The sequence below is a fragment of the Gopherus evgoodei genome, chromosome 4 (genome assembly GCF_007399415.2).
Source record: "Gopherus evgoodei ecotype Sinaloan lineage chromosome 4, rGopEvg1_v1.p, whole genome shotgun sequence".
In the NCBI taxonomy this organism is placed as follows: Eukaryota; Metazoa; Chordata; order Testudines; family Testudinidae; genus Gopherus; species Gopherus evgoodei.
In genome coordinates this window covers 66,636,357-66,661,471 of record NC_044325.1, presented here as the reverse complement: position 1 = coordinate 66,661,471, position 25,115 = coordinate 66,636,357, and the positions used below count along the sequence as shown (strand labels likewise).

Here is a 25,115-nt window from a genome sequence, read left to right as displayed (position 1 = left end):
GACCTACAAGGATCCATTCTTTCTTAGGCCAGTTAACAAGGATCTTTCACTTAAATTCCATTTTTGCAGGATAAATAGTCCTAGTGTACAGATTGCTGACCTTGAGACCTGCACCACTAGCATTAAGGCAGCATTTATCTTTGAATGCATGTGTTATAGATCTACTTTGTTCTTGATATCCTGCCAAGCCCAAATATAATCTTCATTTATATCTGCCTGCTAGCAGACTACCAAAGGGCAATAGCTATGTGCTCAAGAGAGAGTCTTTCTAGGCCTCTTATTGCATATTTCAAGGATAGGCTGAGGTCTCATTTCAGAACTAGACAAAATGTTTTTGTCTCATGTCTGAAACCAAGCCCGCTTAGGTCTTTAATACCTAACTGTCCTACAGGAACTCTCAAAATCAAGAAAGAGTCTCGTTGTTGTTTTCTCCAGCAATTTGAATAACTGCTTTCCTCAGCCTAACTTTCCTTCTAATCTTTACCAGTTCATCCTAACAGTAATACTTTGCACTTACAGGATATATAATCTTCATTAAAAAGATCTTGATTGCCAGGTAGGGAGAGAATGAATTTACCAATATTCTACTCAAATAAATTGCTCAGTCACACTTTGAGACACATGGGTTGGGGAAAGAGCTTGTAGAATAGGGAATATCTTGTCTTTTGGTCTTAACTTTTTTTACAGTCCATTCACTGGCAAATTGAAAGAAGTGTTGTCTCATTTTCACTTTGTAGACTTCCTTTAATTAAAGTGAAAGTCATTGCTTAGTCATTCTTCTGGAATGGAGTAAAAACATCCCATGGGTGATGGAATGATGTAATTGGAAGTGCAAGGAAAAAGCTTAATTACAATACTTGGGTTAAAAATTTAAAGCTACTTTGTAAAATTCTGCTTGCCAAGGGCAAGTAACGCGCCGCCTCCCCCCCCCCCCAAAAAAAAAAAAAAAAAAAACAACAGATGAAGCAATTTTGGGATGTAATGGTAAGCATGGGGAGAGGATCTTGCACTTAACCTGACAAACATTCATGACAGTTTTACAAAGCTAAATTAAAAATATCAGCTTTCATTTTATGGGAATGGAAAAGCAAATATGTATTTTACCAACTTGGAAGCTGAGTTTTGAATAAGAGAACATTATGCAGCCTTTCACAGCATGTTTGCTCTCCAAGCTTGGAGAGAGCCAGTAGAGAGACAAATGGAACGTAGCAACTAAATTAATCATTTCCATTTGATGTATTTAGAGTAGCTTTTTCACTGCAAATAAAATAATATGCTGGGATGCTGTTTGATGCCAGTTTAAGAGAATTAGGAATCAGATTGGTGCAGATCATGGATGTTTAATCTAGTACTTTAAGCTTTTAAATAGAAAATTAAGTCTGTAGCTGTTCAGGTTACAAAGCAACACTGTTCATGTTTTGAAAGCTAAGTGATGAAAACATCATGAAACAATAATCCTGATACATATCAGTTGGCCCCATTTGTTTCAGAGGTGTTTTGACCATGAAACCTTATGATGATTTAAATGGCCACATTATAAAATATGTCACTCTGATCAGAGTACATAAGAGAGAGGTATAATCATGTTTATGATCTGGGCAATCTGAGTGCTATCTTGTTTTTGGTTCCACCAAAGGGTGAAGATTTGGTGAGTGCCACCTCATTTTCCCCAATCTGATCCCAAAAGATAACAAATCAAATTAATTACAGATTAAATTGTACAGTATAGGTTGAGACAGCCATGTAATGGGACTTGAAAGGAAGAAGTTGTCTATCTTGTGTCATCTTTTCTGCAAGCAACTTTGCTAAGTATTGGTTAGCTATTTTTGTAACCTACCAAATTCTTATTACGTTTTCTGCCTATTAATAAATTGTGACTCTTGAAATGCCAGGGAAAGCGTCCCATTTGACCCCCGTTTATAGCTTCCTTTCTTCTTGTTAACTCATCACTTCCTGCATTTCCTCCTCAACCCATATCTATACCACAGTACATCAAATTTGTGTACATTTACATATGGGAAAAATACACCTCACAGTCCCCCCAAAAATGAAACTAAGCTGACACTTGCTAACCATTGCATGCCTTGTATTTGTATTACAGTAGCCCCTAGAGGCCCAAACCTAAATCAGAGGCCATGCTGCATCTTTTTTTCCCCTCTTCCTTTGTCCCTTCCCTGAAGTGCTTAAAATCTCTTACATGTTTATACTGTGCCTAGTACAATGTGACATTAATCTTGGTTGGAGCATGTAGGTGATGCTGTAATACAAATAAGTAAATGATCCAAATGACGGCATGATAACTGACTGTTTGGAGGGACCTTATGTGAATGAAACTTTTTTTTTTTTTTGGTCATGGTATAACTTGATGACATTTAAAATACTGATTTATTTTGCCACTTTTCACATCTGGTATTAACTTAAAATGTTTTGTTTGTTTGTTTTGCTTGTTTGCTTTGTTTTTTAACTGTACCCCATAGAGGTGCAAGGGCTTTTTGGAGAGGTATTGTCAGTGTTTTCACTCTATGCAGGCTTTGTGGAACAAACAAGAGAAGTTGGCTGTCTTAAGCAGACATCATTGCTAGAATGGATTAGGAAAGCAGTAAGAATTATAGGTTTTCTGCTCCAGAGGCAAAGTGCATAGCCATTTCCAGATGTTAGTAGTTTGGGAAACCAGTGTCCTGCCAAAACAACCTGAACTTGCTATCCTATGTGGTGGTATTGTTACTACTAGCCTGCTTTACATCTAAGGCTTAATGTGTATATATTTATTCTGGCATATTTTTAGATCATTTTGAATAGTTTGAGCTTGTTACCTCTTTTACAAAACTGGGATAGATTGGGATATACTTTTCAGTCAATGAGCAGACATATTTCCTTATGTTTTCTAGGCAAGTTGAAGCTTGCTTGAGAAATCGAGAAATAGAACCCGATGATAGGAGACCACAGAGAAGGCGAGAAGAAAGAGCTGTTTATAAAGACAGAGAAACTTATGATCCATCCTTGTGGCACCATCATGGCCCATCTCAGAGGGACTGGAAATGGGAAAATGATGGCTTTATGAATCCAAGGCAAGGCAAATTCCCACATTCTACGAAGAACCCTATTGCAGACCGCCACCTCAGTGATCGCAGGGGATGCTCAGGATGGCATCAAAATGGTTCTACAGGCCTTCCGGGTCAACATGATAACCATGGGCATTCTGGAGGTCTTTGGCATCCAGATGCAGGAGGAGAAATGTCAAAATGGTATCAAGATGTCAAAGGAAGAAATTCCAACTGGCATTCCGAAGGAACAGGTGACTTTTCTATTTGGCATTCTAAAAACGCAGCAAGAAACTGGAAATCCAGACCTCAGGGTGCAAATGGCTGGAATGTTGGTGGCACAGAGGACACACATGAAATGGGAAGAAATAGGACTGGAAATTATAGTCCCCACACAGAAGTTGGAAGTGTTGCATGGGAAAAAAAAACCATTAAATATAATCAGGAAAGGTATACACGGCAGTGGCAGGCAAATGACCAATTAGATTTTACTAGTGATAAACTCCCTCCAGTGGGGGCACTGGATTTCAGTATTTCTGAACAACCAGAGAGTAAAATATCCAAGATGAATGGAAAGAGTGGCAGCACTTCCAAAGATAAAATTCATCGCTGGACTCCTTACCCCTCCCAGAAAGCTACAGACCAGCAGCCATGGTCTGAAGAAAATGTTCCTAAAACTTCAGAGAAAAAAGATTCTGTATCTGTACCTTTTCTCAAGACACCCATGAAAGGGATGGATCTTGAAATAGATACATCAAGCCTCCCAAAACTGATAACGTGGGAAGAGACCCTTTTAAACCAGCCCTGTTACAAGGCCACTGCTAACCAACTTGAATCTTGCAAGATGAATGCGGACTGCCCCAGTGGAGGAAGATCTGACCAAGAGGAGAGCAGAAGTAGCAGGATACCATCACTGAAATCCCCACTCTTGGTTATTCCAGACATGAAATTATCTTCCCAAAAGCAAGACCCAAAGAATCTCTTGAAAAATGTCAAGCTTCTATTATCATCATCCCCTGGAGAACTCCAGAACCGTTCGAATGCTCTAAACTTAGAAACTAACCGGTCCTCTTCTTATGTATCCAAGTTGCGCAATGCTTGTAGCATAAGAGGTAGCAGAGATATGCTTGACAGAAACCAGAGACAGCCTATTGATAGCCTAAGTGAAGAACTACGAAAAGCCAAAGAAGAGTTGCAAACCAATCTTTCTCTGCAAAATCCTTACTTAAGTTCATACAGAGATACAGAGAGTGATCTAAATGGTGGCTGGAATATAGAGGAACCCAGGAAAGGTTCTTCAAAGACTAATGAGCCTAGAGTTGATACATTAGAGGATGTAAGTGAAGAGTGTGAAAAGACTGAAGCAGGGGTCGAAAAACTATGTCCTTTTATTAATAATTGTTCACCGTGTGACCCTCAGGAGTGTGAACATGTTGCCACCAGAAAGGAAGGTGACACAGAAGCATCAGTCAAACCTCTCGATTCAAGTATTATAACTGAGAAGCAAAAAGATTCTGAATTTCAAATGGAGTCAGTGAACCCATCAAGCCTTCAAAACAATTTAAGTGATGAGCTGAAAATCTCTCAGGAAGGGAAAGGTGAAGATCCTGTCAAATCAAATCATCATTTTGATATGGAAGGCTTTGAAGACAATTTAGATCATGAACTGCAAAAAGGAGGTGGTGGCCAACCTTCAGGCCCTCTTCTTCCTGAATTAAGTAAACTTGGCCTCCCTGCTTCCCTCCAAAGAGATCTGACACGACATATCAGTTTGAAGAGTAAAGTTGGGGCACATCTTCCTGAGCCCAACCTCAACAATGCACGACGTATTCGAAATGTTAGTGGTCATCGAAAGAATGAGACTGAGAAGGAGTCTGGACTTAAACCAACCCTGAGGCAGATTCTTAGTGCATCCCGAAGAAACATAAACTGGGAACAGGTCATCCAGCAAGTAACAAAGAAGAAACAGGAGCTTGGCAAGGGTTTACCAAGGTTTGTAACCTTTTAACTTTCAAACATGGATCTTGTTATATCTGAGTCACAAGACTCTAAAGACGAGCATTTGAAGAACTGCAGAGATGAATTCTACCATACCATATTTGTCTGTCTATAAAGACACATATGCACACACTTGCCTGCTACTTCAAGCAAGAAGTTGATTCTGATCATAGTTTGTGACTAACAATTCAATACGTATGACACTGGTAACATTAGGTTGTATTTTAAAGTTCTGTTAACTACAAACATGAATAGGTATAATATGAACATTTTTTTTGCATGTGATCAAATACTGAGAAGTACTTACATCATCACAGGCAAGTTGAATGCATCCCTTGCTGTAGTAATTCTATTTTTTAATTATTAGCGATTTGTACATTTAAAAAAAAATCTAAATAGTGATTCTCAATATCATATACATTGAAACTGCCTTTAAACTTAATGTGAAGACAAGTATTTTCAGTCTGTCTTGTAACTGCAACATCTTATTGTCTCATCAGTCTTTGAAGCAGGTAATTCTGTAATGAGTGTCTGAAAACTATAGTAACTTTACTTATCTATTTTAAAATTCTGTTTCAGATCTACCCTGTATAAGAGGGTAGCATGCTGCATTACAACTCTGACAAGAACTTCTTTACAGGTTTCTGACATCAAACTAAGAGGGCCAAATTGACCTTCGCTTCACCCTAGAGCTAATGAAAATCCTGCTTTTGTGTTTGAAAATAATGTCATGGCTAACTAAGCACTAGCTCAATAATGAAGTTATGCAGCTGGGGTCCTTCCTTTTTAGATTACACAAAAGGCAGCACAACAGCAGTGTTGTCATCTTTTAGTCCATCAGTGTATATCTGGCTATATATGTAAAATTTTTCTTTTTTTCAAGATTTCTTTCAGTGCCTGTCTTCTGCTCTTATACATTTACAATGTTTTTTTTGTTTGTTTTTTAGATTTGGCATAGAGATGGTGCCACTTGTTCAGAACGAGCAGGAAGGTCTTGATTTGGGTGAAGAACCTGAGCTGTCCAGCCTAGAAGGATTCCAGTGGGAAGGGATTTCCATTGCAGTATCTGGATCAGCTAGGAAACGCAGCCTCTCCGAAAGCAGTGTTGTGGACAGGACTGCTTCTGTTTATGGCTTCTTCAGTGACCCAGCCACAACAAAGGAAAGTGAGCAAAAGCAAATTATTCCAGCCTGCCATTCACATTTTATAGCACCTGTATATAAAACAAGCGCTGATAATGTGGCCAACTTCAAACAAGAGACATCCTCTCTCCCCTCATCACCATTCATGTCTGAAAGAACTGAAACTATTATCAACGGAAGGAGACACAGCCTACATACTCCCTCTGATGTTACAAGCCTCACAGTATTTACCACAAAACAAGATCAGGAGAGCCCAGAATGTAGAATACCACTTCTTGAAAACAAAAATGCATTAGAGCTCACAGGAGAAGGAAACGTTTTGGCTTCAAATGGAGCTTCAGTGCATGCAGGATCAAACTCTGTAGATGCAGCTACAGACAGCAGCTGTACATCTGGAACTGAGCAGAATGACAGCCAGGGAATTGGAAAGAAAAGAAGAGCAACTGGAGTAAGTGTAGTTCTGTATATCTTCAGGATATTAGCAATAGAAATGTTTCTCTTGTTGGTTGTCATTAAGTTTAGGATTTAATCACTGGTATTTTTAAAAAGTTATGGACAGAAACAAAAAATCATGGCTCTTGACCTGTCGATAACTTGTACCATAAATACTTCTGATTGAATCTTAAGAGGGGGTGCTGCTGGAGGTGTGGGACGGGGGGAGTCCTGGAGGGCCCGCGGTTGCTCCGGCCGCGCTAGGACTGCTGCCAAGAGCTGGGTCGGGGTGTGTGGGCTTACCCCATTCCACCCACCTGGCATTCCAGCCCACAGAGTTCCGGGATGGTGGAATGGGATAAGTCCCCAGGCCCCGACTCTACTCCCCAGCTGAAATGCTGGGCAGATGGAGCGGGACAAGCCCCAATGGCCCTACCCCCCCCACCCCCCCAGCAGGAGCGCCGGTCAGGCGGAGTGGGGCAAGCCCCTTGCACCCCAGCCCCACAACGCCCCTTCCTCAACCAAGCATCACAGTCATCATTGGTGAGTATAGTATTAAATTGTTTTAAAATTGTTTAAAACTTATGCTGTATATGTATGTATTTTGTCTGGCGAAAAAAATTTCCCTGGAACCTAACACACACCCCCACACACCATTGACATTAATTCTTATGGGGAAATTGGATTCGCTTAACATCATTTCACTTAAAGTAGCATTTTTCAGGAACATAACTATAACGTTAAGCGAGGAGTTACTGTATATTTATAGGCAAACTCTAATATTGGCCAGGACAAACACACTGATTCTTGGCATTTCTTGTTTCCCTTCTGTACAGTATCTCTACTGAAAGGATTGTGTTCACAGGACCTTTGTGGTGGTTTGACCCAGGATAGATATCCAGTACAATATAATTGCAAATATTTTTTTGTCCTCTTAGATTGAGTGTGTTTTTAACTGACTTTAAAAAAAAAAAAATTAGACAAGGTGGATGAAAGATGCCTTCATGATACTTCCAGCTCTTTTTAAGATTTCCTGTGGTTTAAAGAATAGAAAACTGCCACTGTCCAGAACTTCTAGACTTGGCCTCTTGCCTCTGGAAATGAATGTCTTCAGTAGAATGCTGATCATGTTTCAGGACCTACTAGGAATGTTAAGCAACCATGGAACAGTTGGTTTTCTGGTAATGCTTGGTTTTATGGCTGAACATTAAAAAGAGAAATACACTTTTGTAGTAAGGATGTCTTTAAAATTATGCCATGGAAGAAAAAATACCTGGGAAAATTTATTTTTATTTTTTTTACCATGTGCTCCAGTAATCTTGTCTGTCTTGGGCCCAATGACTCTTTCTGTGTGTGTCCCTTTTTCATTTGAAACTTTATTTAGCATGGTATTTGTCCCTTTCTAGATTATAAGTGGTCTTATTTCCCCATTCATGCTCTTATCACAGTAAACGACATTAGACAGACATGAAGGAGAACATCTTGGCCAAGTGGAAGCAGGAAATTTATTTCTAGCTCCTTTCTCTTTTGAGAGAAGAGGCAACAAAGTATGAGTGAATGGCGTTATAACAAAATTCTTCCGCATATGTTCTCTCCTCTGGCTTTAATCTAGACTTCCCTGGGAAAGACATGGTAGATATTTAAATTCTTATTGTAGCCCTAGATATTTGTAGGATGTAGACTTAAGTTTTTTAATTATATTGTTCTAACTTTAATGAATGAGCTTTTCTATTTATAACTTTTAGGAGGGATCGTCTCCTGAAATCCCAAGTCTAGAAACAAAGAATAAAAGAAGGAAAATTAAAGGCAAAAAAGGTAAGTGATACCAGGTATGTGTGGGAGGACACAGCATGAAGAGTTATGAGTATATGCCAATACTGCCTTGATAACAGGCATCTCTCCTCTTCATTGTGATTTTTTCGGTTTGCGCTTCCCCCTCTTCCCCCTCTCCCAGTTTCCTGGCTGAACACTGCAAGGCCTCTGATACCTTGTAGGCTTGTCCTACATGAACACTGCAGTTCTGTGCCTGTGGCTGACTGGGACGTTGTGCTCACTAAAGGCATACAAAAAGGTGCCTGTGAAGATGTCAGCCAAGATGTAACTGGATATTGACAGGTAGGTAATGTTGGGAGCAGAGGCAGAAAGTGAGAGTATTCTTGTTCTACTCCACCTTATTGTGTAAGATGGCTTCCTTAGTCTGTTCTTGCTCTCACACAACCTTAAAATGTGAGCTATAATTTACTTTTGAAGCTTTTCTGATATTTCTTTTGTATATAATGTGTAGTGAAGTAAAAGTGTTACTGGGCTGAGTGCTACCAAAAGCTAAATTAAGAAGTATTTTTGTAAAACATTTTGCTGTTCCTTTGGAATCTTGTTCCAACACCTGAATGACATTTTCCATCTCACGGAGAGGAAGGATGGCTTTGTTAAGGCATATGACTTGGAGTCAGGATATCACGGTTCTGTTCCTGGTCCTGCACATTTTCTGTGTGATTTTTGGGGCATATCACTTAATTTTTCTTTGCCACCATTTTCTCAACCTTAAGAAGCAGATGAGACCTTCCTCGCATGAGTGTTGAGACCAAATTGATTGTAAAGAATGTTGATTTCATCAAATGGATGATAATGATCATAGCCTACCAGCAGGAAATTTTGTTCTTCTCACTGACCTGCAGTCCTCAAAAGATAAAGTCAGTTTCCATGATATGGCTGCTACCCGTATGGCTAAGTGGGTGCTTTTTTTTTTTTTCCCCGTTTGGTCATGTCAGAGGGCTGATAGCCAATTCTGGTTACAGGATTTTTGAATTCAGATCATCATCATCCTCATGCTGATATATAGTCATACTTCCCCCACTTCGTCTGTCTTGCTAAGAAGCAGATGCAGCTTATGCCTGTCTAGTGAAGTATCTGCTTTGTTCCCTGTTGTGAAGGCCTGGAGGACAAATAAAACTTCCTGCCAGAAAAGCTCCAGGGAAATAGGGCCAAAAATGCCCCTTCTGTGGCATTCTCCTGCAGCCTTTTGACAATCTCTCTGTTCTTCCAGTCCTGCTTCCCCTTCTGTTGGAGTACTGACTGACACTTCCAAATCATCATATGAGATTTATTGGATTCTTTGCCTAATGCTGTGATACAAAAAAGTCTACGAAGATGTCTCCACAAAAGTGACCTGTTAAAATGAATTGTAAAACGTGAGCTGCACTCTAAATTGTGCTTATTTCTCTTACAGAGCGTTCTCAGGTAGACCAGTTGTTGTCTATTTCCCTGAAAGAAGAAGAGTTGAACAAGTCACTGCATTGTGTGGATGACCGCCTCTTGCAGGCTCGGGCTGCTCTGCAAGCAGCCTATGTTGAAGTTCAACGATTCCTTGTATTGAAACAGCAGGTAACTGCAGACTTTTTGTGCTGTCTGAACTAGAAATTAATAGCCTTCAGTTGTGCTTGACAGGGCTGATTAAATCACTTTTTTCTCTCTCCCTCTCCCCCCCTCCCAGATAACAATGGAGATGAGCGCATTGAGGAGTCAGAGAATTCAGATCCTGCAGGGGCTACAAGGTACTGAGATTTAACAAAATTGCAGCCCTAGCATTCTGACTTATATTCTGTAAGCTTAAGCTTGTGTGCTGATCTTGTATTCAGTTTAACTTAGAATTTGCTCATGAAAGTTCAGGATAGGTTGGTACAACTTAGTAAGCTTCCCATGTCCGGTTTTGTTAGGCCATTCCTGTGTTGCACTGTAAAGCTTTCTACTATTCAGATTGGATGTCTTTTCAGAAGTGTCATGTAGTGAGCTCAGTAAACTCTTGATTGAATTTTTTTCCTTCTTGTCTCCATTTATTTCCTCTTGAGCTGTTAAAACCAAACTTCCCCAAACAGTTAACGTATGGGCATTTGCTCCTTCTTTCTCTAGAAACGTATGAACCTCCTGAGAGGTCAGAACAGCTCACCTGCAGCATCTCAGATGAAAGAAGAATTAGCAGATCCATGACAACAGCTGATCTAGCTCTTCCTCCTTCGAGTCACTTCTTTCCCCTTCTGGAGACTTCTTCACGTCTCTCCTCCCATACGTCCCCTTCTGGTACTCCCTTGGGAGCCTCTCTCCGAGTGAGCACCCCTCCTGTGTTCCAAACCCCTAGTACTATCACTGCCAGCACTGTTCCTGATTCATCAATGCAAATTAAACAAGAACCTATGTCTCCAGAGCATGGAGAAGGAAGTGTGAATACCATGCTCCATGGCTCTGTGTGTACTGCACAAGCAGAACTGCAGCAGAGGGATGGTATGTTGGTTTATCTTCCTTTTAAAAACTTGTTTTGTGAGAATGGGGAAAACCACTTTGTTGAAAGAGTAAAAGTTATTTAGGCTTCAAACCTGTAAGCTACTCTGCATGGGTAAACCCCCATTGACTTCAGCCACGGTAATCATCTTGCAGAATTGGGGCCTTAAAAATAGTGTGTGTGTGTATATATAATATAGTATTATAGTGGCTAGTGAGATTGTATTTGCTTCTAGTCTGTATTGTAACTGGAAGCAGTACAGCACTGGTAGCCACCTGCATGAGGCAAAAAGTGCTTAAGCAAGAGATTTAAGCACACTTTTGGCCAAACTAAATTAAGGATCTTCTGTGCTTTCTGGATGGGTCCAAACAGGATTAAAAAAACAAAAAAATCCTCTATTACTCTTGAGTTACAAGTGGGATTTAATAACTAGATTCAGAGATCACATAGTTAAAACTACCCTCTTTCCATTGCTTGAAATCTGAATTACCATGAATGGTATTAAATTATTTTCATTATTCTCTGTTTAGCCTTTATCCTGCCAACATATATACTAAATTTTACTTGTGTGAGTGATCTCATTGAAATGAATGGGACTACTAAAATGAGTAAAGTTAAGCAAGGGTTTAAGTGCTAGCAGGATAAAGGTCATGTTTGTGAAATTGAAATCTGGAGTGTAGCTGGATTTACTGAGAGAGATTGTTTAAGAACAAAATAGATACATAAAAGCTCCTGAGCTCCAGTTTACTTTTGAAAGGGATTTAAGACCAAGGAACCTAAATCCCACTCATTTTTACCCCCAATGAAATGCAGGCACTTTTCTGCAAATCTTACCCTCTGTATCTACCTGGGCTAGACCGGGGTGAAACACACACCTAACCAGTGTTTGACCTTTCTTCTCCCAACCTAGGCCAATCTCAGTGAAATAAACAGAGAAAAAGAACACTTTTTAATTTATTAAAAAAAAAAAAATACTATATGTTGTACTTCATAACCGTATTTATTTCTCAAACATAAACAGTAAATTGTCCAAAGTAAAGCTTACAGTTTTGTATATAAAACGGAAGAGTCCATAATTTAATTTTTTTGGCACTTTCAGATTGATTTTTTCCTAGTATGGATTCTTGTAGCTATTATATTTCTTATGTTCAACTATGTTGCATTAATGTGGATATATTTAATTTATTATATTTTTCCTTTTTCAATTGTAGCATCTAGTAGGGGACATGTAGGTCTACAGATATATAGACAAAATATATCCAAGGCAAAGTATTGCAATTATTAGTTTAATTGCTTATATTGTTTTACCGTGAATGTGGTGTTCGGCCTAAAACAAGGGTGCCAACTGCCTTATCAAGTTAAGGGTGGGAGGGATAGCTCAGTGGTTTGAGCATTGCCTGCTAAACCCAAGGTTGTGAGTTCAATCCTTGAGGGGGCCACTTAGGGATCTGTGGCAAAAATCAGTACTTAGTTCTGCTAGTGCAGGGGGCTCAATGATCTTTCAAGGTCCCTTCCAGTTCTGGGAAATAGGTATATCTCCTATTATTATTATTTATTAAGTATTTGTCTTTCCCATTTTTAATGGCTTACGCAGTTAGTGATTTTTGTCATTTTGGGGGGCATCAAAGAAGAGCAGAGAACTGCTCCTGCATGCAGCTAATGTTGAGGAACTGCTGGAGGGTATGGAACAGAGACATAAGTGATTGCTGTGGCTGCAATGGCATAATGTCTGTCTTGCAGAATCTTCAAACTCAGTGCTCTTATTAAACTTTAGAAGAATTGTTTTCATAACTTTAGTCCATTCAGCTGTATGCTTCCTACTACTTTCTTTTTTGATACATTAAGTCTAAACAGTGGGTTGGTCTTTGATAGTCAAATTAATTTCTGTTTGCAATATTGATCAGTTTTCATCTCTCTCTCACACACACAGTTAAAATGAGCAACGGCCACCTCGTGAATTCAGCACTAGAAAAAAATGCAACAAGCTAACCCATTTTACAGAGATTCGCCAGTGGATATCTTGCCCACTTTCCGTAGATTTATATCTAGCATTCCAAATTCCCCTAAAATTCAACTCCACGTCCTTGTTTCTTTAACATGCAGATGAGTTGAGTTGAGTTGATTGCACTGAGCTATGCCCCTCTCTCCAACCTCCCTTCACCTCCTCTTTAGGAAGTTCTCTAACCCCTGTGTTTTCCTAGTAGGGATTGCAAGCACCTTGATTTCATCAAACCCCATTTTAAAATAGCTAGGTTTTTATTCACAGTGTAAATTAGAAAACTTTTTCTGTTGAAAAAAAAACAAACAAACCTTTCAATGATGTTAAATATGTAGTGACAGAAGGTTTTTTTTAAAATGGCAGGAGTCAGAACACTGATAATGTACAGAAAAATCTTAACTTTAAATGAACAAAAAAGAACTGTATTTTTGGCTTCTATCAAGTTATATCTAGGATGTGAATTGAACAGTTTACATGCATCCCTGCCACTCCAATGTTCTAATTTGATATGGTCACAACTGTTTAAAGCTTGCTTAAATATTTGTTTGTTCTGCCTAGATATGGATCTAAGAGCATCCCATGTGTATATCAGCAGTGGTCAAAAATAACTTAAATTGCTCAGAAAAATAGCTTTTAATTAATTTGATAAATATGCTGTCTTCTCAGCAATTGCCCGAAAGGAAACCTTAATTACAAAATTAAAAAGCCTTGAATGGCCATTTAAAGTAGAATAATTTAAAAAGTCATCCCAGAGAATCAGATGTGTACCATCTTGTATCTGACTGAAAACTATCAACTTTTCAGGAAGGCTGCAGAAGCTTTAACTCACCTTTTTCAAAGAGATTTCTAAAGAGCAATATTTTTGTGATGTGGTTAGCATCTCCTTTCTGTCAGGAGCCTGTCCCATGTCTCATGAATAGGGATTGTTAGAATTAATAGTATTTGGCATTATTAATATGGGAGAACAGCAGACTCTGATTTAACCATAAATTCCTTTATTAAATCCAAAAGTCAAATGGTATTTTATACAGTTGCTCTAAACATGTCTAACTGTCTAAAAATAAGCAGTCACTACACACAATACAGTAATAAAGTATTCATGAGCATATGATCAGTATTCTTACAAATAGGCCAGACCTGGGGAAAACTGTCTCATCCTAGTGTGCTCCAGCATGATCAAGTAAGGTCTGACACATAACCATGAATCTGAAGGTTCTCTTTACTGTTCAACTAATTTGTTAGCTTTAGCAAAAACCCAATTTGAAGCAGTTTATCCTTGTTGTTTTCCTTCCTCATCTCCTCCTCCCCTTCTTTGCTTACCAACAGAACAGTGGGACAGTTTTTGTTTTTCTTTGACAGTTTTTCTTTGTCTTGTTACTGCAGCTTTTCATTTGATCAGTTACTTTTTGAACCATACATTTTCCCAGCACTAAGTAATATTACTTATTCTCACAGCCTTCTTTTACTTGCTGATTGTGCCCTTTTCCGTACCAGTCACAAACCAAATATATATTATTTTCTTAGCATAAGTATGGTTGATTAAATTTCATAATTATCCCTACAATCCCCAACTTAAAACCTGCATACCTATATAGGTTTTACTATATTAAGCATTTAAATTACATTGATAAATGACCAAAATTGGAATGATAGTCACTACCATGGACATAATCCCACATTGAATCCCAGGAGGGACTAGCCAATTTCCTGCTATTTTCCTGTTTTGTTGTTGCATTTCAACAAGGTGGTCAGAGGTTCTGGCCGCTAAACTCTTAAGATCCAAGCTTAAAGAATCAGAGGGGTAGCCGTGTTAGTCTGGATCTGTAAAAGCAGCAAAGAATCCTGTGGCACCTTATAGACTAACAGACGTTTTGGAGCATGACCTTTCGTGGGTGAATGTCATGTCATGCATCTGACGAAGTGGGTATTCACTCACGAAAGCTCATGCTCCAAAACGTCCGTTAGTCTATAAGGTGCCACAGGATTCTTTGAAGCTTAAAGAAGGAATGGAATGTCCAAACTCAGGTACTGTCTTTAAAGCACCCTTCTGCAATTTTAACTTTGCCTATATTTCAGTTACATTATGAAAAAACTGGCAGTGGATATGTTTTTATTTATCACCACATGAAATTCAGGTGTGAAACAGCACATAGGGCAATTAAAATAACATTCCTGGGTCCATACCAGATATGGTCCCCCTTCACCCATCACACAATACATTCTCAGTATAGGTAGCTTTTACTTTACCAGATTTCCACATCTCAACTGTACTGAGCAATTTATAGACAGTTCCCCCACCTTGTAAGCCCCCATGCCAGCAATTCTGACTATAAGACATTAAACCTACACATACAACGTACTACTGTTTGAGATACAAGTCTGCGGCTTTTCAGATCTTGTCATTGTCTTGCAACAGTATTTGAGGAGGGAAAACAAACTCCTTTTACACCATATGGCCTGCAGTGGTTTCACATTTAACTTCATGAAGTTGGACCCTTGTTAACTTTCTTACTGTGCACCAACTGATATCACCATTCTTGTATGTACCAAATTTAACTTTTTTCTGTGGTGATAAAAGGGCAAGTTTTCATGCTCCATATCACTTAAGGCTGCATTTACTTTATATAGCAGGTATCCCCCACATACTGCACATGTTGTCTTTAGAACACATTGACAATCCCATACTTCCTTTAAAAGCAATTATGTGTATATTATATACCATGAACAAAGTTTCTCTAACGAGTCCTTGGTATTGTGCATCCACTGGATGAGGTACATTTGCTGCAAGCTTCTGTTTAAATGCTTGGTCATGTTCCCAAAATGTGTCTCTTAGTTTGGTTTCAGAGTGACATACCAATCCCAGACAGCTCATATCCCAGGCCTTTTCCCCGAAGCTCCTTCGTGTTTCATTGCTGCCTCACCTTATGCATTTTAATATACATTTTTGTCCAGAAAGTCCTTTCAACACCATCAAACTCCAGTGGGCACAATCCATTAGATAACTGCAGTATGTGCAGTATCACTGGCACATATATAAACTGAACATCATTGTACAACACTTCTTTGAGGAGCCTTAATACTACTTAATTACTGGGGTCTGCCTCCACCTGGAGTATCCTGGCTTTTCCTTCTCTATATACAGTATTTGTGCCACCCTTATTCCTACTCTCCTTGATTTCCAAAAGAGTACATATTGATATACCCATTTCTTGTAAAATTTAATCAGACGCAAAATGTATAATGCCCCTCATGCCTAGCCTATATGTATTCCTTAAATAGGGATCACAATCACCATTTTTCACTTGTTGTCAGGCCACTTAAATGAAATATAAATAAGCAATTGCAGAATTGTATGTGATATCCAGTGACATTGAAATACATGTCCACATCTACCTGAAGAAACACTTAGGTGTATGCATGACCAGCGCACTGGAGTCAGATATTTTGCCCAACAGTACCCACAGAGGGGCAGCACCCATTACTCTCGCCCCTCCCCTGTTAATATGAGGCAACACTTCCCCAACCCTCCTCAGTGCCTTCTCACCACCTGTGGGTGGAGTTGGAGCTCTGTGTAGTTCAGTCTTAGTCTGTTGTTTTTTTTTTATTGTATATAGTTTGTATTCATGTTAGTAGTTTTAGTGTTCATGTTAGTTAGTTTTTAGTAGCTTTTCCCCTGGTGGTGCCCTCACTGGGGTTCAAACACTCTCTTTTGTGTCGGGGAGCGACCCTGAGCTGAAGTCCCCACATACAGTGCTTGCTTTGTCTTGGTGAGGCCCACCTCAGAGAGCATAGTTCAATCTGTAGATCATTCAAGAAAAGGACTGAGGTGGCCCAGGACCTTTACCTCAAGAAGTACCTGCTCAAACAGGCCATGTGGCCTGATCTGGTACCAATGTCCTCATCCAGCCAATGATCACCCTCTGAGTGCAGCCACTTCACTTTTGGGAACAGGCACACCTCCAAAGAGGTTGAGGAGCCATTCCTCGTCAACTGCACCAAGGAAAAGGTCACATAAGACCAACTGAGATCACTCCAGGTCTCTGGATGACTTTTCTGTCACATACTGATAATACCAACACAATGTATTACGTAAATGATTAGGGGGAGCATGTTTCAGGTTGCTCTGCCTAGAGACAATCAATCTGTGGCAATTTTACATCAAGGAGGACATTACTCTAATAGATGTTCACTTCTGTGGAGTGCAGAATAATCTCATGGACCCAGTACTTTTCATTGAGTCATGAGTGGCACCTGAAGATGAGTGTCTTCCAGGTCATCTTTGCCGTGTAGGACATGCCCACAGTAGACCAGTTTGCCACAAACGAAAACAGGAAATGTTGTGTGATCTGCTCGGGGGGTAGGGGGGGTCAGCCTGGGCTCTCTGTCTGACCCCTTATTCTGCAGCTGCAGTAGACTCTTCTGTACATCTTTTCCCCAAACCTAGTGATTCCCCAGGTCATCCTGAAGCTCAAGGCTGATCTGGCCAAGCTTATCCTCATAGCCCTGGCATGGCTGAGACAGTGTTGTTTCTCCTACCTTCTTGTGCTATTGATTCAGCCTCTCATACCACTTCCTCACTGCAGCCTGCTCACTCAGAACCACAGCTGCACGTGCCCTCCAATGCTAAACTCCTTGCATCTCTCAGCATGGCTGCTGCATGGTTGAATGAAGAAGAAGAGCGGTGTCCAGCAGCTGATCAAGAAGTCCTATTCAACAGTAGCAAGTCCTCTCACAGGATAGCCTACTTAGTGAAGTGGAAGCGGTTTTTGGTGTAGTCCTTAGCCTGAGGACTCCAACCAATGTGGACTTCTATTGAGGACATCTTGGAGTACCTGTTACGCCTCCAGAAATTTGGGCTTACACTCAGTTAATTGCTCTTTGCCAACATTATGATCATGAGATATCTGAAAGGGCTTCTCTGTTTATTCCTTCCGGTGCAAGAAACTGGTCCCCTTGTGTGACCTAAACACTGTTTTGGTGGCTCTAATTGGCCCTCCATTCAGGCCCCTAGCATCCTGTCCACTGGCCCTCTTGTTTCAGAAAACTGAGTTCCTGGTAGCCATTATGCCTGCAAGGAGGGTGTGAGAGTTGCAGGCTCTGATGGCAGGGCCACCTTAAACACAGTTCTCCAAAGACAAGGTAACTTTGCAACTACACCCAAAGTTTCTATCCATAATAGCCTCTGTTTCATCTGAACCAGGCGGTATATTCAGTGTTTTCTGCTTGTGCTCAGGTGGTAATATCAAGGACTGCATAATCGGGGGACAGGACCCCTACTGGAGCCTCACTAACAGCAGCCTCTTTAGCAGCTTCATCCACTCTTATTTTTATTGCTCACTTCCCCATGTCTGGAATGAGCTTTTATCTTAACCACGTCTATCACTGAGTTATCCAGTTTATCTACTAATTTCCGTATATACATAAGACAAAAAGGGCTTGATAGTATACAGGCGTGTGATTTGCGTACTACAAAATGAATTCATATTCCACCAAGGGAGGTATGTTGTCAAGGCATCAGATCCCTTGAGAGTCTGAACATATTATACCAGCCACTACTTCTCCTTTATTACACAGAGATAATGCCTCTGCCACAGAAGCCAATTCAGCATACCTGGGTGAGTGAGTGTGTACTCGATGAGAAGCGCAGTCAGGAAAGTAACAAATACTTTCCTTGTGGATTGTATTTTCTAAATGGACAACCAACCTAATTCTCCATTACTGAAGGACAGTCTACACTCATTGATATATTTTGCTTTCCACAACCAAATCTCTGTACAACCTTTCCTGAGTGATGTACCTGAGTATTCGGGTTCTAATATCTAAACTGTATTGTTAAATCTATTCACCTAAATTTTGAGTTGTTGCTGATTATATACTCTATGTATCATATGACTTTTAAAAAACTAACTTTGTGTTGTGAATAATCTAAGCACTATGCCCAACATTTTTACACCTGTACTACATAGGTTCAGCCTGAATGGGGGGAGTCAAAACAGCAAATCCTGTGACTACAGTCCCTTTTTGGTGATAGGACAACCCGATAACATATTGCCATATTGTCAGTATACGGCCCTTCAGAATTTAAATTATGTACTGCACATCGCATAAAAGGGTTAGGGCCCCCTTTTTAGAGAGAATTTCTCCAGGACATCATGTGGAATACCACAATTAACATTCCTGTTGGTAAGGGTGAGCGGTGTTTTAGAGGGCAGACTTCAGTTTGGTGGTCTTCCAGCAGCCAGGGCCACTAGTCTAGGTCTAGACACTACCATTTTTGATTTTACCAGACAAAAGATACTTTAAGGGAGTATGAGCAAGATACAGTTTTATGCATCCTACCCCACCAGGTATCTAAAAATATTAGAGCCTACTTGCTGTTGCAAGTGCACTTTGCTTCTGGGTAAGTTTGTTCTTAAGGTGAATTCCACTTGACATGCTAATGACACTTTTAAAAAAAAAATGTTATTTCAAATTAAGGCCAATCAGCTATTAAGAAACAGACAAGGCTTACATAACGAACACGAGATGTATGTGCACTTCTTTCATTATTAAGAAAACAGTCTACCTTTAAACATCAGAGAGGTAGCTGTGTTACTCTGGATCTGTAAAAAGCAACAAAGAGTCCTGTGGCACTTTATAGACTAACAAACATATTGGAGCATAAGCTTTTGTGGGTGAATGCCCACTTCATCAGACGCATGTAGTGGAAATTTCCAGAGGCAGGTATAGTGGCACCTGTTAGTCTATAAGGTGCCACAGGACTCTTTGTTGCTTTTAAACATACAGCTATGTTATGGATGTAAGTTTTCAAATAGATTGTAATAATTCTTGCAGCTCATTATTAATATACCAAGGGATTCTTTGCCTCAATATTAATTACTGCAGAGTGAACACATTGTTCATCTCTTTTCTTCAGTAGATATCAGCCAGAAAACTTCTGTGTATCCAGTTGTCTCCGCAATCATGTCCTTGTCAGAGATGACTACTTGTTTCCAGCAGACTAATCAAGATGTTCACAAGCCTGCTACAGATAAGGGGCGGACCATACTATCTGGGAACCCTTCCCCTTCACAATCCCTGTCTACTGTCAACAAACAAAAAGGAGTGATTGAAACTCTGACTGAAATCACTTTACCAGAACAGCGTAGCAGCTCCCTTGCAAATCAGTCTCTCTCTTTAGAAACACCTTTGGACAAAGATCCCAAACTACTAGCAGAACAGCCTGAGCATCCAACAGAATCCACTCTGGTCTCTCCAGAAAACAAAGGAAAAAAGAGAAGGAAAAAGCTAAGGAAAAAGAAAACATTGCGAGCAGTCCATGTGCCTGAGAACAGTGACACTGAACAGGATGTTATTGACTCTAAACCTGTTAGGAAAGTCAAGAGCGGGAAGGTTCCCACTGGGGGAAAGGTTACTACATCCACCTTTTCAAGACAGGAGGATAGGGGAACTCATGAAGTAGACAGGAATAAAGATGATAATGAGAGTGATGCCTCTCTGGAATTAGTAGAAACTGCAAACCCCCCGTTTGAGGTGGTGGCCATCAACTCATCAGAGTCAGGAGAGGAGAAACCAGACAGCCCATCTAAGAGGGACACCATGAAATCCTCGGAGCAAACTTTAATGGAGGCATCTCGCTCTGGTTATGATGAAGTGAGCTCCACCAGTGAAATTGGCACAAATTATAGGGATGGCATCAATAGAAGGTAAGGTGGAAAGTAGGTTTATAGTAGATCAGAACAGATTTCTCACGTAAAAAAGGTCTTCCAAAACTTTTGTTCAACGGCCCTTTTTTCCTTGCGTGAAAAGCTTAAAACATGGAGAAGTGGGAGCAAATCTCATTCCTCAAGGCTTCCAGCACTGAAATGAGAAAAGATGAATATTTATGCCTGTACATTCTGCTAGTTAAACCATCTGAAACTCTTCTCCATATGCATACAAAAACAGTAACTCATGCGCTGTTCCATACTAATTTCTGCGGTAACTAAAGTAAGGCCCCCTTCAGAGAGGAGTGTGTGTGGTTTGTTGTTGTTTTTTCTTAAGGAAAATTACATATGGCTTTTAGCAGTGAGTGCTTTCATAGCCCACAGAGGACTCCTATACTTTCCCTACAATACTTCTGATAAAATATCCTGTTCTGGAGTATCACTGAAGTTCTTTACTGAAGTACATTTCACTACCTTTCCTGAATACCAACAAGCAAAGTCAAATCTCTCTACTCTTTTTATTTTACAGTATGGCTGAGACTCTCCCTTCTATATCACCAATGAGATGTTCAAAGAACTCCTCAGGTATATTTTTGGTGTGCTTTTCTACTTTAAATGGGTATAGGATATCTTCTGGAAATTTTGAGTTAAAGTACAGTCCAAATGTGCTTTCAAAATATTGCTGTTCTTTTTGATCTTCAGAACTTAAGCTCAAAATAAGAGTGGAAGACAATGCATAACAATTGTCCCCATGGGTCACTTACCCTAATCCTCATAAGGTGCACTGTGCCTGTTTCTGTTTCCCTTTTGATCCACAGTCCCTCTTGGGTGGTGAGGTGAATTTTAGTAACTTGGGTAATGTGACTGTCTGGCTATGTAGAAAGCCCCTCTTATGGGGATAAACTAGTCCAAATGCTAAAATACATACAAGGCCCTCCTTCCTCCCAGGGTTCAAACAGCTGCCTCGGTGGTCATGAGAGTTCAACAGTTCATGTCCCTGATTGCTGGGGTAGATACCAGATTTTGCCCCTCCCCTGAGCTTGGTAGTTTTTGCAGCTTCTTCTTAGGGTCCGTTTGGTCACTACTTTCCAGGGTCTTTCTGGAGATGTCTCTGTAAGCCTTTCCCCTGGTCTCTTTAAACAGCCCTTTGCCATTCCCTACCCAGGCTCCTTTTCCTGTTCCCACAGGGAACTATTGCCTGTCTCTCTTCTGATGAGCTTCCCCAGCAAGCTGTTCTATGCCCTGGATTTCTCTGCTGCTGGCCTTTCCAGGTCAAGCCCTGTTTTCAGCTTCATTTCCAGACCTCTTCTCTGGGCTATTTTAGAAGACATTTCTCAGCACATTTTGCACCTTCTGGGCATCACCTCATAATGAGAGAAGGCTGGCTGCTTTTATAGCTCATTAGGCAGTCACATGACCCCCTGGTCGTTCATGTGCTCCACCTGAGAACTACAACTTAGTCCCTGACTTTAAATGAACTGAGGCCCCATAACAGGCATGCTGACCACCCCTGCTCTTAAAGGGCTACAGGTCTGTTAACATTTTTTTTGATTGTTTGTCTTTACTTTTGGACTTTTTTGCAAAAGGTGATGATAGTCAATAGAACAGATAGTCTTAGTCTTATTACATATGCAAAGTTTGTGTGAATAAAACATTCCGGTTGTTAAAGCCAAGCTTTGATAACTCTCCATTCTGCAGAAGTGTCTTCAGAGCCAGGTGAGGATGAAGAACCTACGGAGGGGAGCTTTGAGGGACACCAAGCTGCAGTGAATGCTATTCAGATATTTGGGAGTGTGCTTTACACCTGCTCAGCAGACAAAACTGTCCATGCCTACAATCTGGTTGTAAGTAGGATCATCATGGAGACAACGTACTAGTAATATTTTGCAGTCTTTAGATTTTTGTAAAACCCTTTTTCGTGTTTAGAAGAAATCTTCTTAAGGAATGATTTTATAGCTTGCTTTTTTTTTTAACTGTACACAAAGTTGGGGAACTCTAATAGTCCAAACTAACCTCATTAGGGCTTTTGCATGCTTGCTTTCAGCATGAGAATTAAGGCTTGGTAAAAGATTTTATATAAAGAATGTTCTTGAAGAAAATTTGATATTTTTTCTCTTTAAAGAGAACCTTGGTTTCCACCGCCTTTTTAAGGATGTCAGCTAGCAAGTACCATTCTAGACAAGAGGAAGTTTAGTCATTCCCTGTTTCCCATTGGGATTGGAGAAGGTATATTATCCAAATGAGAATGGGTTTCTAATCCTTTCGCAGAGGCCTGAGTTTGTGACCACCACCACCACAAAACCAACAAACCTTAAACAAAAAGCCTTCTTACATTTCTTGTAGGATATATTTTAAGTAGAAAGATTTACTGAAATACTGACTGACCATATCTTAATATAGTCCTATTGCTATTACACAATTCTTACAAACGATGAGCAATCACAGTTCAAGAAAACTGCCAAAGATGCAAAGCTGTATAGGTAGTGCATTCAGACACATAAAAAGGCATAATATTTTAAAGTAAAATCACGCCACCAAGGATCTTCGGATCTTGTTCTTTAATCCAGTGAATTAATAATAATACTTGATAAGTTTGGAGATCATGAATGAAAATAAAGTGCTTTACAACAATGGGACTAGACCAGTGGTCTCCAACCTTTTTACGCCCAAGATCACTTTTTGAATTTAAGGGCAACCTAGGATCTACTCTGTCCCTTCCCCAAAGCCCCACCCCACTCACTCCATTTCCCCCTCCTTCCGTCACTTGCCCCCCCCCCACTCACTTTCACTGTGCTGGGGCAGGGGGTTGGGGTTTGAGAGGGGTGTGGGCTCTGGGCTGGGGCTGAGGGGGTTTGCAGTATGGGAGGGGGCTCTGGGCTGAGCCTGGGGTAGGGGGTTGGGGTGCAGGAAAGGGTGAAGGGTGCAAGCTCTGGGAGGGAGTTTGGGTGCAGGAGGGGGCCCTGAACTGGGGCAGAGTGTTGGGGTGCATGAGGGGGTACAGGGTGCTGGCTCTGGGATGGGGGTCAGGGCTGGGGCTTGAGGTGCAGGAGGGGGTTTAGGATGCTGGCTCCAGGAGGGGGCTCAGGGCTTTCTTGGGGTGCTGGCTCTGGAAGGAGGCTCAGATCTGGGGCTTGGGGGTGCAGGAGGGGGTTCGGGTGCTGGCTCTGGGAAAGGGCTCAGGGCTGGGGTTGTGGTGTGGCCTTCCGCCGGGCAGCACTTAGCTCCAGCAGCTCCCAGTCGGCGGTGCAGCATGGCTGCCACAACGGCAGACTCCCTGCCTACCGTGGCCCCATGTCACTCCTGGAAAGGGCCAATGTGCCCCTGTGGCCCCTGGGAGGGGGGCGGGAAGGTGAGCGGCACGTGGCACTGCATGTTGCCCCTCTCTGCAAGCACCGCCCTCGCAGCTCCCATTGGCCACAGTTCCCCATTCATGGCCAATGGCAGCTGCGGAGGCAGTGCTTACAGGCAGGAGCAGTGTGCAGCAGGAGACCTCTGCCCCTTCCTGGACCATGCTGGCCACTTCTGGGAGCAGCATGGGGCCGGGACAGGCGGGGAGCCTGTCTTAGCGGCAGCCCCACTGCATAACCAGAGATCGCAGTCGACCGGTTGGTGACCACTGGACTAGACCTTTCGTTTCCTGATTTGTGGTGCTCTGGATCAGTGGTTCTCAACCTTTCCGAACTACTATACCCCTTTCAGGAGTCTGAAGCTGAGCTCTGCTGCCCGGAGCTCAAGCATGTAACTTAGCTTTGCAGGGTCCCCTGTGGCATGCGGCCCCGGGTAATTGCCCTGCCTGCTATCTCCTAACACTGGCCCTGCACTTGCAACCTCTCGTATACCCATCCTACAAACCCCCTGAGGTTTGTGACCTCTAGGTTGAGAAACACTGATCTAGATGAGTTGATGTACCCCCGGAAGACTTCTGTGTTCTCCCAGGGGTATGCATATCCCTGGTTGAATATCACTGCTCTGGACTATGCTGCCTTTCTAGACTTTTTTCCTGACAATACTTACATAGTATAGATTGTGCAAGTGTGCTGGGATTTCTTTGGGATTAGAATTACAAGAGTGTACAAGAGTGTATTGTTCATTATGAAATCTGGATAAAAATCTGGTGTCCCTCGTTACATCTTTCTTGTGCTTAAATAAACACTACGGTAGCAGAAAATGTATGGGGGGGTTATGAGGGTACCAGGGGTTGGGAGGCACCTTGCTACCACCTGCCCTGAGCATGAGGAAACCTTGTGTTTTGCTGTCAAGGTCAGCTCCCCAACTCTTCCAGCCACAGACAGCATAAGCGTTCTCCTCTCAGCTGACGCAGGCTCTGCCATCCCTTTGCGGGTTAGCAATAGGTATACTCCAACCCCTAGGTGTCGCCCTGCGGTCCTCAGCCCATTAACCACTGGACCCTCACATAATTACCAGATCCTCTGCTCCCAAAGGAATAATACACCCCAGTTTACTAGTTGCAACCTGGATCACAGTTCCACTATACATCTCACATTTAATTTGTTTATAGTGAAA

General features: G+C 41.2%; 1 protein-coding gene across 6 annotated transcripts in view; it reads left to right on the top strand.

The window, feature by feature from the left end:
* The window catches only part of ZNF106 (zinc finger protein 106), an 83,681-nt gene that overhangs the window by 23,154 nt on the left and 35,412 nt on the right, over positions 1-25,115 (top strand). For 4 of the 6 annotated variants that reach the window (XM_030559577.1, XM_030559578.1, XM_030559579.1 and 1 more), the window contains 9 exons: positions 2,889-5,033; positions 5,987-6,629; positions 8,359-8,428; positions 9,840-9,994; positions 10,104-10,164; positions 10,520-10,888; positions 19,802-20,591; positions 21,121-21,176; positions 22,290-22,435. In XM_030559577.1, coding sequence (XP_030415437.1) covers positions 2,889-5,033; positions 5,987-6,629; positions 8,359-8,428; positions 9,840-9,994; positions 10,104-10,164; positions 10,520-10,888; positions 19,802-20,591; positions 21,121-21,176; positions 22,290-22,435 — 4,435 coding nt within the window. The remainder of the gene's footprint in view (positions 1-2,888; positions 5,034-5,986; positions 6,630-8,358; positions 8,429-9,839; positions 9,995-10,103; positions 10,165-10,519; positions 10,889-19,801; positions 20,592-21,120; positions 21,177-22,289; positions 22,436-25,115) is intronic. The other 2 variants (XM_030559580.1, XM_030559583.1) reach the window with 2 other exon arrangements.